The following is a 12450-nucleotide window of genomic DNA, read 5'->3' as shown; positions in this document are numbered from 1 at the left end:
AACTGAATTGTTTACGGCCCTTTCATACCCCCTCCCCCAAGCAGTCTGTAGAATGTATGCTTTCAAAATCAAGAACATAGCGCTGTGATTTTGATATTCTTTGCAACAGGTCAACACTAGAAGCTTTGAGCATCTAAGGATCAAGCTGTCAAACTTCTTCACCATGCTTGTTCAGATAGTACGGTTATGTGATATTATCAGTCTGACCTAGAAAAGAAATGGTGTTGGCCACTGGAAGTAAAAAACATCACAGCTAGATGTACTGTTTCGAGTTGGAAAATGTTTTCTGAGACTAATTTAACTGAACGTGGTGGTGATCTTCTAGGCAACACATCTATTATGAAAGCATCTGTCATAGACCTGCCAATATTGGCCCATCCCTGAAAGCCCTTCAGAGCCCCCACTGGGGGCAACTTGGCACCCTCCCACAGCAGTGTTTTCATGGTCAGTCTGCGGCCCCATCCAATCTCCCTGGTCAGTCTTTTCCTTATTTCAATCACCGTCCCTGTTGCTGGGCTAGCCTTGGGCAGCAAATTGCCCCCGCACAGAGCATGTAGGTAGATCCTTTTCCTCCATTCCTATCCTGCCGGAATGCTGGGTCCTCCCAAACCGCATATGCACACTCATTGACTACGCTCACCTGTGCTGCTTCATAGTATGTCCGAGCATAGGGTAGAACGATGCCTCCCCCCCCCCCCCCCCCCCCCACCTGTATTTAGATCTCTGTAGGACCCTCGATGTAATATGGAGATGTCCCCTAGCCCAACGCAGGTTCCTCGCGAGCATGCAAACTCAGGCAAAAAAAAGCGGTCTGAAACTTTGCATGGGCTGTTCTGGAGGACGTACAAAAACCTGGGGAGGGCCACCATTTTAAACATCGCTGCCTTCCTTTACAACGAGAGCGGCAGTGCCTACCAATGCTTCACGTCCTGCTCCAGTATTGGCATCAGGCATCTTAATGTGAGTCTGCATTCTTGTTGATCCGGATATTTAAATAGTTCTGTCTAAACCTGAAGCAGCAGAGCGAGCACTTTTCCCCGATACCAGCTCCCCATCAAGAACAGCAATGACTTAATGCCAGTTTATGGAAAACCCAGAGTGGTCCCCAAATACACAGAAAATGGCCCGAACCGTTCTCGTGTCTGGCCCACATTTGTCAAATACAATACAATGTCTGCATATAAAGATGTGCATTAATCTTTTCTGCCTCTCCCTGGCCAGCTCCAAACTGAGCATCTATCCAGACCCACTCTGATAGGGCCTCTGTTGCCAGCGCAAACAACATTGGTGAGAGTGGACACTTTGTGCATCCCCCTTTGTACTCACAAGTTGCCCTTCATTTTGTCATACAGTAGCTGAACCCATCTGATATATTGGGGGCTGAAGCCCTTCTTGGCCAGTACCCTGAATAGATATGTCCACTCGAAGGCCTTAGTCGCGTCCATCAAAGCTTTTACTCTTCCCACGGATGAGTTCCCTATCGTCGCAAGGTTGTTGTGCGGCCATCTCAAATTCAGCTTTGTTGAGCGGCCTGGCCATTCTGGTCCGGGTGCACAAGCTTCAATATCCTAGTTCTCAGTCTGTTTGCTAGGAGGTTGGCCAGGATCTTAATGGTTGCTTTCAGCAGCGATATAGACCTATATGATTCACACCTATCTCTGGACTTCCCCGCCTTTGGGATAAGCACCACCGCTGCATGTAAAGGGGCGACCATCCTCCTATCCAGTTTCTGAAGCAATTCAGTCGTGAATCTGTTTGGTTCCGGTGCCTTGCCTGATTGCATCTGATCCATGGCTACGGATGCCTTCTCTGCCGTGATGTCCGCCGCCAATTCGCTGTTATTTTCTGCATGTTTATAATTGCTAATGTTGGGGGAGTGGGGTGTGTGAGTGTATATTTTACACACACACGCACACCTGCTATTTTATCAGACTCCAGCATGTGTGTCAATGAAAGATCGAATACGGGAGAAAAAAAATAAGTTATTTACCTGCAACTCTGGTTCTCCAGTATTGGTGTATTTGACTCCACTTACGCCAACTATCGATACTTCACTTCGACTGAGCAGTCTGTGGCACGTAGAAGCAGTTTGCTGAACCTCGGCAAACTCTCTGGGAGAGCACTCTCGACTCTTCGGTTTGCAGGGTTTACAGATCCTCTTTTGTAGGAAAGTAGGATGTGCTTCAACGGTTACCCCCACTTTTTGTTTGATGTGATGCTGTATTTGACTAGTCTGACTGTGATCCTGCTAATCAGTACACCAGTCTATCTGCTTTCTCCCCAAATTGTTGTGTTAGTACCTAGGTAGAACCCCAGATTGGATACTGGGGTACCCTTACTAGACTCTAGTATATGCGTACAAAGATATGCAAGGCATAGGTACCCCAGAGGTCTCCCATGGGCTGAAGCATGCATTCTGCCACCCATGGGAGACCAGGCAAAATAGAACTTCAGGCCTGCCATTGCGGCCTGTGTAAGTTGGTGCTTGCACCACCTACTTAAGATATAGGTTTCTTATAACTAGGGTCACTGCACTTAAAACCCATAAGTCACCCCTGTAGCAGGCCTTTGCAATCCTGAAACCAGGGTGCTGGTTCTAAGTGAGAGGGTGCCCCTGCATGAGCAGGACACCCCTGCGGCATACGGAGTCTATTCTCCCGGGTTGTCAGTCAAGCAGCCATATTCTATATGGAGGGGCACCGCGTAATTACGTGATGACCATCTCGAAAATGGCTGCAACGAATCGTGTCATGTTTGGTATCCAAACATGTTGGAATCCTACTGCCACACCATAAACTGTGTGGGAGGTATGATTCCAAGCACGGGAGGAGACCTCCGTTAGGCTCTGTGTTCCCAGTGCCAACCTTCTAGACCCGGACAGCACAAAATGGTTACTGCCGACCAGAGACACATTTCTGCCCTCCTGTTGCTGAGCCAAGCTCGCGCATAGGAAGGCATCCTGTCACAGGGAGGTGTGACCACCTCCCAGACAGCATTTAGTGTATTGGGACCGGGTGGGTGCGCGTGTCAGTGCCAGAAAGTCTGCATGAGGGACACACTTGGTGTCCCTGTGCATAGTCCAGGTCAATCCAGTTCTGGGAGCAGTTGGCTCCGGCTCTGGCACAAAACTGGACAAAGCACTTGGGAGTAACCTCCCCCTGTCCAGACTCTCCCCTGGGAGGGTTCCCTGAATCTACCCAACCCTTTCCCTTGGGTACTTAATGGCTTACCTGGATGTAGGTCCCTAGATTCGTCATGGTATAAGATTCAGATCAGACACCACTTCTACCGTCTGGGCACCCTGGAATTCACTGTACTTCGTTTGGGCCTGACTTAGTCTCCTTACCAGTCTGCTGCATCGCTTGTTCCTGTGCATCATACAGGAACTATCCAAGGCCTGTGAAGCATCAAAGACACCTGAAGGCATCTCCCTTGAAGTGAAGGAGTCCCTCCCCTGCATTCCCTGGCACCGCAACTAAGTCGACCGGTCTGCTAATTCTGAGCTCCTCCGGACTCCAATGGCTCTGGAACACAGGTGGTGGTTTTCCACCGCTCCCGAGGACTGCCCTGCCCTCTCACCAAGTTTGAGGCCAGTATCCCTCGTGGGGGTTGCAATAACCGAACCCCTGTGAACCTTGTCAACTTGTTGACTTCTTTCCAAGGAGAGCTTTGGGCTCCAAGTAGCCCCAACCTTGAGCACCTCCAGTGATCAGAATCTTCAGCCACACCACATTGTGTGCATTTTGGCCTGCATCTTTCGGTGAGCTGCTTGAGGTCCACTTGCGACTCCAGTTCCTCCGGCCTGTGGGTCCATGTGAGGGTCACACTTGTCTCTTTTGGGCTCCCCTGATTGGATGGGGCCTTCCCTGACTCCCCTGCTTTTGGTGAGTCCCCTGGGCCTTGCTGGTCCCGACGTTGCTCCTTCTTTGATTCCTGTGTTGGTTGCATTTGCCAATGCTTGTTGGTGCTCCCGCCGGACACTGACCCCTCAGCACTCAACATCCTTTGTGGGACAGCTCGTGCCCAGCTCCTGGTCTTCCTCAGCATCACCTGGTCCTCACAGCTTCAGAGTCCTGACCCTCCTCACCCATCCTACAAGACCAGACATCGGAGGGCATTCGTCTAACAAGTCTCCTGGTCACTCCTGAGTGACATAGGCTCTGTCCCCTCTGCTTGCAGGTACCACTCCAAGAAGCCATCCTAGGATTCCACCCAAAACGTTTTCCTTCTTCAGCAGCGGCACTTTCCTGAAGTCCTCCATTGAGTTTGGCGGTTTCGGACACCACTTCACACGCATGCACCTGGCTTCCGTGGTGTAGGTAACGTGGGTACTATGGTATCCACAGGTGGGGTTGCTCTCCAACTTTTTGTCTTCCAAGGGGTTTATTCAGGATCCACTGGGAAGGGTCCGTACTCTTTAAAAATCCAACCGTGACTTGCACATATAGTTGCACGGAGCACGCGGTCGTGTTTCCACACTGCACGTGCTCACGGTGTGGTCCCTATCTACTCCCCTTGGGTGGTTCCTTGGGTCCCCTGCACTTCTACATCCTCTCGACCCTGTCTTCATCCTAGTCGTGGTTCTTAAACCACTTTCTTAGTATATGGTTTGGTCTCCTCCTGGGGTCCACTGTGTATTTTGTGCTATTTACTGTGTTTCTGTTCTAAAGTTTTGTGTGCGTTGTGTTTATCTCCGTGTTGGAGATATTGGAACGTACTAGAGAGTATTATATAATAAATACATATTTTTATAAATACTTGGTGTGGTTCTTTTCACCTAATCTATACTATAAGATTGCAGTCTGGTAAAACAAGCTGCTTTACTCTCATTCTGGACTAAGCCCGAAGGCTGCTTTCCACAGCTACCACTTAGAGAGCTTTCTAAGGTTGTCTAAGACCTTTTAAATCACCATAAGGGTTGTCTGGACTGGTGCAAGGTGCCAACTTACATTAGTGGACATCATATACCAGACCAGCTTCTCACACCTATCTAGTTGCCAGTTTCAGCGTCCTCGCGAGCCTGGCAACACAGAGCTCGGTTTACACGTCTTAATTTTTCAGTGTAACCATTGACTGCCATAACTGACTTGTACTGTGTCATAAATCTTTATTAACCACGCCCAATCACTTATGTCACTAAATTTCAGAGTCCACTAGGGACCATAGGGTTCCTGCGTTCTATAATACACACACTTCTACTCCAGGCTAGACAGTGGGGTCCCCTATGTGAGTCGTCAGGCGGGATTTGTAACTAAGGTCCTTGGAAGACCTCCCTTTGTGAGAAATCTTCCAATTTGGAATCTGAGGCCGTTCCAGCGTATCACTGATCACCAATCCTTGTAGGCTGGTTGGATGGGGGTTGCACGCTGCTGTGGGAACTTCTACGCTAGGGAGTCCTTCATAACGTCATGGGAGGCTCAGGAGTACTTTGGGGTCGGCCCAGATCAGTTTCTCCAGTATCTGGCACAGCTAGGGAGATTTGGACTTGTCTCTCCAGTGCTCCACCATTGGCAAGCACCCTGGAGGGGATCCTCCAATTTGGCTTGGTATGGCACATGATCACGATAATGTAAAAAAAACTCAGAGGGTTAGCGGGACCCACGTTGAAAGACAGCTGGGCGTGGCAAAATGACATTGATGGGCAATCGACAAAGAATGGTAATGGCCTGCGAGCTAGCTAGAACCGTCGCGGGGGGGGGGGGGGGCTCAGTGTGCGTTTCAAGTTGATCCACTTCAGCTTCTTACACCCAACCGTCCTGAGGCCGACTATGCAGATTAAAATCTGTGCAACTCTATCTGCTGAATGTCCCAAATGTGGCAGAGATGCAGCCTCTTTTATACATATAGATTGGGCCTGCCCCAGAGTCTCGGAATACTGCATAGCGGACACTGAACACAGTCCAGGGGATTACAGTGCCTCTCACCACAGGCTTGCCTGTTGGGAATAATCACATGCTTTCAAGTGAAAAAAATAGAATACAAATTCCTCCAACTAGTCCTCCTGTTAGCAAAGCATAGCAATTGGTTAGCTGGGAGAGTGCCTCAAAACGCACCGCCGCTGCCGCATGGACCTTTGAAGAGGAAATCTGTATTTGTCAAGAGAGATGAAAAGGTGGGAGATGATCTTACAACATGGGCTGGTCTCATGCTCTGTCGAAGGCAAGACTGACTCTCTCTAGCTGGCCCACTCTCCAACTTTGTGGTTTGCACCCCACACAGTATATGGGAGTGGAATGTTACATGTAGTGGTAGAGCCGAGTACTTTCACTGGTTCCTACTACAGCAGGTTCAACATGTATGTTAATGTAAATGATCTCACTTGTGGAGGGTTGGGCCTCGGGTGGGAAGGGGGTAAAGTCGGAGGCGAAGTAAGGTGGGAAAACCATTTCACCTGAAACCTTGCAAATGATCACATGAGGGGTAACAAACGGTGTTGGTTGTTTATGCTGCTGACTCTCCCCGATCTGCATTGGTTATTATTGTAAGAAAACAAAACAAAAAAATAATAATTAATAAAAAACAAAATGAATCATTAATATGAATGAGGCAGGATTCCATTTGGTCATTCGTAACCAATGCATGTAAATGGAGCATCGAGGAACGTGAGGAACAACAGACCTCTACACTAAATTTGAAAATAGAAAGCTAGATCTTGGTCTAAAAACCTAGTTGTGGCTACACGCACTATAACATAAAACTGTCAGGAAAACCATAAGTGAACCTCAAATATGATGTAATAGATTCCAGATCTTATTGTGATATGAACTGTTTATAAGGTAATCCCTATGTGTGTACACCCCCCCCCCCCTCTTGTGGGTAACAGTAAATTTAAAAAAAAAACGAATATTAAATACACATGTAAAATAACAAATGTTAGTGATGGTAACTTCCAGTAAACATTGGTGGATTGTATTTTTAAATGTATTGGTTATACTGCAGAGCATTTGACTGCAGCAAGGGATTGATGTGCATATTCAATTTGAAAATGCTATCTTATGGGTTGACCTATCCACTTTTTTCACTCCATATCAGGGATACTCGAGAAAGGCTGCTGCCCTTGAGTTCTTGAACCGTTTTGAAGAGGCCAAAAAAACCTACGAGGAAGGCCTCGAGCATGAACCAGGAAATCAGCAGTTGAAAGAAGGACTACAAAATATGGAAGTACGGTTAGCAGGTAAAAATGTAGGGAAGGCAAGACATTAAGTACTGGTTTTAATGCTTCAGTTCACTACTGTTTGTATATTGTGCAGTGTATATTCACTACGTCTGTTCGTTTTATTCTATTTTGTTAGTCTTAGAAGATAAAATATCTGCTACTTCCTGAAATGCAGTTTTAAAGCATTTTTCAGTTTTAAAAATTATTTAAATAGAGAAAACCAGCCTAGAGTATGCAACCCTTTCTGCTATTTATCCTGTCCGTGAAACCAAATTATTTGTGATAAGGTACTGAAAATACCATCCCAAAGCATATTTTTAGATTTACGCTAATTGTGCCCCTTTTCTTAGGTTGTTAGTGAAGGGACAATCGGTGCACTGTTTCATACTCCATCATTCTTTCTGCTCACTGAGCAAAGATCCCTGGACTCTGATTGTTTTCAAATGTTTTTGCACTGACTTATTTTTCAATCCCTTTTCTTTATTTGCACTGAATGTCATACCTTTTTTAGGTCACACTGCTTTTGCTGTCTCTTCAAGACATGCTGTATCTGCTCCATGGGCTTTAAGCACACATTTTTTTTTCATTTGTTCGTTAGTGGGCTGTTCTGAAAACCCTGCTTTTCAGTGGTGCATTTGGTTGTATTTGTCCCTCTTTTAACGGTTTGGTTCCCTCCCATGGCGACTGGCCCTATAACTTAGTGACTTGTTCCCTCCTGTCTGTTTATTCTCTTTACTGCGCACTGTTTGTTTATTTCTTCTCGCTCGTATTTTCGGAATGTTTTTTTGGGGGGGGGGGGGCGTTTCGAGCAAAATGTGCTCAGCTGATGGCATTTACAGTTTACAATCGGAAGTTAGCGTGTTTTTTTGAGCCCACACAACTTTTATTTTAGCAGGACGGCACAGATTTTGAGAGGGGTGTGTGTGTGTGTGTGTGTGTGTGTGTGTGTTGAAGCCAACTGGAAGGTAGTGTGTGTAGACAAGGTTTGTTTAATAAGGTTGCCCTGATTTTATGGCTGTTTATGGACCTGACTTTATTATTATACACAGATAGCACCCAATCACCTGTAGGGATTGCAGTAGTTAAAAGTTGGCCTGGGCTGAGTTGAAGGAGTTCTACTACGCGGAACTCCACAAAGTGACAAACTCCGCGGAGTGCGGGGCGAATTGCCATTCACACGGATCTTCCTGCCATTGGGGTAGACATTCTACCTGATCAGCAGCTCGCGCTCGCCAAGTTACCGTGCACTATGTGGAGCAGAGTTTTCTGCGCTCTGCAGAGTGCAGAACACTCCGAAAGCTCAGAACGGAGTGGAGAATGCCCTTCCATTCCAGGCCTCCATGTGGGAGAGCAACCACTGGGGTTCGTATTTTGCCTCCTGTGACAATGGCACTGTCTGAGAATACGTAAGACCTCTCTGCACGTGGTGGACCTTGAGGCGTTGAAGTGCTCTGCATTGAAGCGGTCCCAGGAAGTTAGTCTAAATGGAGGCTGACATCAGTCCCACCAGACGTGCGGTCTGTCGAAGAGAGGCGCAAGACTTGGAATAGGATTGCCTCAGTTTGTGTTGAATTTTCACCATCTTCTGGGATACAAGACTCAGGGTTGCATTTGAAGAGTCTGACGAAACCGAGAAATTTAGCCAATTTAGAAGAGGTAAGGAGAAACATCACCTTGTTCATCACGAACCCCAGGCTCTCCTATTGGACCTGCGTTTTTGAAGCACTGGATGAAATGTTGGAATACAGGCTGGAGCGCTCTCTACTTATTGGTCTGCTAGGATATGTCGGGGACCTCCCGGCAGACATTAGGAGACTGGCTGCCATGCGGCTCCTGTTAGCCAAGAGGCGGTTGGCTATCTGCTTGGGCCGTAAGTGTAAAGCCGTGTAGGGATGACTGGCATAGGGACGCTGCTTTCTGCCATAACCTAATGTCAGAATTCTGGGAACTCATGCCGACACAGGCACGCCCTCATAACCTATGGCAACCCCTGCAAAGTTTTCTACAAATTCAGTCTGACTATGCAAACGCCCCGGTGCCTGTGGTGTAAACGGCCACAGTGCCTGTGGTGTAAACGGCCACAATGCTGCATGCGCCACTATCGGGGGACCTCTCCACATGTCGGATTTCCCCTCTCCCTAATTTGACCAGAGAGACACCCCTCCCCCCCCCCCCCACCCCCCCTTTTTTCCCTTCCCCTCTCTTGTCCCCTTCCCATGCTGATCTGTACTTCTGATCCCTTTCTCCACACTATCTTCGTCTCTTTTTTTTCTTTTGGTTGACCGGCGACTGCTGCCTTCCGAGCTGATGCACAGACTGGCAAGAATATGTGCCATCACAGAACTTTGCAAGTATGGCTGGACTACAAACTAGCGTAACTTGATAACTGTACAGTTAAATATATACATGTGCTGACTCCTCTTTATATGAATCTCTAATATTCCCTCTCTCGAAGCAGCATGTCGCCGTTTTGTATATGCTAAAAATTTATAAATAAAGTAAACAAATGTTTTTTAAAAACAGGCTCTCCTGGAGGTTCACAGCCATTTGCAATTGCGTGGACAACATTTTAGGACATTGGCTCATGAGCATGTCATCCAGGTAAATTGTCCTCAATCCCTGCACGCTCAGGTGTCCCACCACTGGTTTGAGGACCTTTGTAAAGTACCACTGTGCCATAAACAGCCCGAACGGGAGAGTGGTGAACTCAAAGGATTGGCCCTGCCATAGAAACTGAAGGAAACGCCGTGGGGTGGGAAGATCGGAGTCGCCGGATATACCTCCTTCAGGTCCAGATGCACCATCCAATCGAATGGCTAGAGCACATTCTGTGTCAAACAGTATCCCTCTAGACCTATATTGCTTTACTTAGTGTGGGTATACATGGAGATAAATATCACAACTATATATGCATTTTTTAAAACTTTTTTATTCATATTGTATTCATTTTGTAATTAATTTTTAGTTATATTTTTCATAGTTGATTGCTTCTTTACATAGTTTTTCTCATACAATGAAATTCATTTCTTATTAGTAAATGAACAGACTATACATAAATGGTTTTATCTTACTTGTAAAATACTAAATCAGAGAATTTTTTTTTCAAAGCATATAAATTTCAAAAATAGTACAAAAGATAACCCCACACCAATCACACCTCTAAAATTACTCCATGCATATCACTTTCATACAACACCTTTCATACTACACCCCAAGGATAAGGAACAGCGGGTGCAATGCTCGTCCGAACAAGGGCGAGCCGCTATGTCCTCTGAAAGTATGTTAGACGTTGGGGTGTTTCATACAAGTTGGTCGACGCACGTTTCGGTGGCCTAATTTTCTTCAGATGCTCCCTTCCTCAGGACCTGTTGCTACGTGTATAAATCACGGGCAAAGGTGGGGGCCTGAATTTCTGGTATAAGGTGACGGAGCTCACTAGTAGTAGTGTTTAAACATGTCGTTTCCTTTTTTGAGAAAAGACTGCTTTGCTCTGGCTGTTACTCGTATATATCTGAGTCACGCTGTATCTGTGGAGTAGAGCCGTAAGTTCACCACGTGATCCGTTTTCGGGGTCTTTTTGTTGGTCGAGACTGGTTACATTCGAAGTACATGTGGTCCGTGGTTTGCTTGCTTAAAACATGTCCCTGTCTTATCTTTGTGGTTTGTTCTTAGTCCTTTTTCATTAAGGTCATGACTGCTGTGGGTGACAGCATCGAAGTCTAAGGTCTGTCTCTTCACACCCTGTCGGTTCGTGACGCGTTTTGCCCTGCAAAAGTTCTTGACGTGGTCCGGCTCCGTGTAAAGTACCACTGTGCCATAAACAGCCCGAACGGGAGAGTGGTGAACTCAAAGGATTGGCCCTGCCATAGAAACTGAAGGAAACGCCGTGGGGTGGGAAGATCGGAGTCGCCGGATATACCTCCTTCAGGTCCAGATGCACCATCCAATCGAATGGCTAGAGCACATTCTGTAACAGATATATCCCTCCCATCTCAAAGTGGCGATACACCAGCCATTCGTTGATCTTTTGAAGGTTTAGTACAGGACAGTGCCCCCCCCCCCCCCCCCCCCCCCCCCCCCCATTCCACTTTTTGCCCTGTAAGTGGTTGCTTATAAAGCCTTCGGGATGAAGCATAGTTAGGAAGATGGCCCCTTTTTCGAGGTGGGCCTCGACCTCTTTGTCTAGAAGGTCGGTGTCTGTCACTGAAAAGGTTGATGGATGCGGTAGTGTCACCTGTCGAGGGGAACCATAGACCTCGATCTGAAAGCTCTGTGCGGTCTGGAGAACCCATGCATTTGTCCTGGGGGACTCCCACCTGTGGACACACTGTGCCAGCCTGTTCCCTACTCTTAGTCGGAAGACTAGGCGAACACTCACCATTGTTAAAGGTGTTGGAGGCTTCTTCCCTGGACCGCCTCTGCCTTGGAAGCGCTAGCCTCTGGTGTGGTAGAAGTTGGTGAATCGGGCCAGGTCTTGGTATTGCCCATGCCTGGAGCCTTGTCCCAGAGAGGGGAGTTGATAACCGAAGCGGCCGGCCAAGCAGCCCCCTGCCACGGCTGGTCCTTCGGAAAACCTGGGGGTTAAATATTCTTTTAATGGATGTCTGGGCCTTGTGGAGTGACGTCAGAGGCCGCCGGGTCACCCCTTTGGCATCAACTTTAATAGGTAGGGAGCGGCGACGCGCTGTGGAAAGGGCACAGTTAGCGTCACCTACAAAGATGATGGTTCTCTGGGCCCAGCCTGAAAGGACGTCCGGCCAGGTCAGAGAGCCAGAGACATTGGCCTTCTCCACCATGTCCAGGTTCCTTGTCAATGGATCCACCACGCCCAGACGTTTGTCCTGACTTATCCCCCTCTTGTGGTCTGACAAATTTTGCCAGAAAAGTGACCATACATGTATCGATTTCTGAAGCACATGCAACCTTTCCCTCCAAAGAGGGCCTAAAGCATTCCGCGCACAGGCGGCTGCGGACCTCTTTCTCCATCAGCTTGATCAGGCGGCCTGCGACATTATTTGCCACCTTGCAAACTGTAGTCCATTCTGGTGAAAACTGATGAATAATGTCATCTGGATTCAGCATGTCCAATGGTGCATCTGGGCTGTCAGGAGCTGTGGGAGGTCGCCAAGGCCTCGAGGGTCCAGCTTCCTCGCCTGAGTCCCCATGTGAGGCGTTGCCTCTTCCATGTCGGCGGAAGTGGACTATGGGAGCTCCAGGAGCCCATTTGCAGACCTGGAGGATCCATTGGGAGGTTGGGTCTTTGCTAGGATTGCCTATTTAAGGTGCTCAAAGGC

The 12450-nt window shown here is 47.7% G+C and overlaps 1 protein-coding gene across 2 annotated transcripts in view; it reads left to right on the top strand.

The window, feature by feature from the left end:
- Window positions 1-12450, top strand: part of STIP1 (stress induced phosphoprotein 1) — a 189565-nt gene that overhangs the window by 41595 nt on the left and 135520 nt on the right. For both annotated transcript variants that reach the window (XM_085619680.1, XM_085619679.1), the window contains one exon: window positions 7033-7174. In XM_085619680.1, coding sequence (XP_085475806.1) covers window positions 7033-7174 — 142 coding nt within the window. The remainder of the gene's footprint in view (window positions 1-7032; window positions 7175-12450) is intronic.

This window comes from Triturus cristatus, chromosome 7, assembly GCF_964204655.1.
Source record: "Triturus cristatus chromosome 7, aTriCri1.1, whole genome shotgun sequence".
In the NCBI taxonomy this organism is placed as follows: domain Eukaryota; kingdom Metazoa; phylum Chordata; class Amphibia; order Caudata; family Salamandridae; genus Triturus; species Triturus cristatus.
This window is presented reverse-complemented; position numbering and strand designations above follow the sequence as displayed.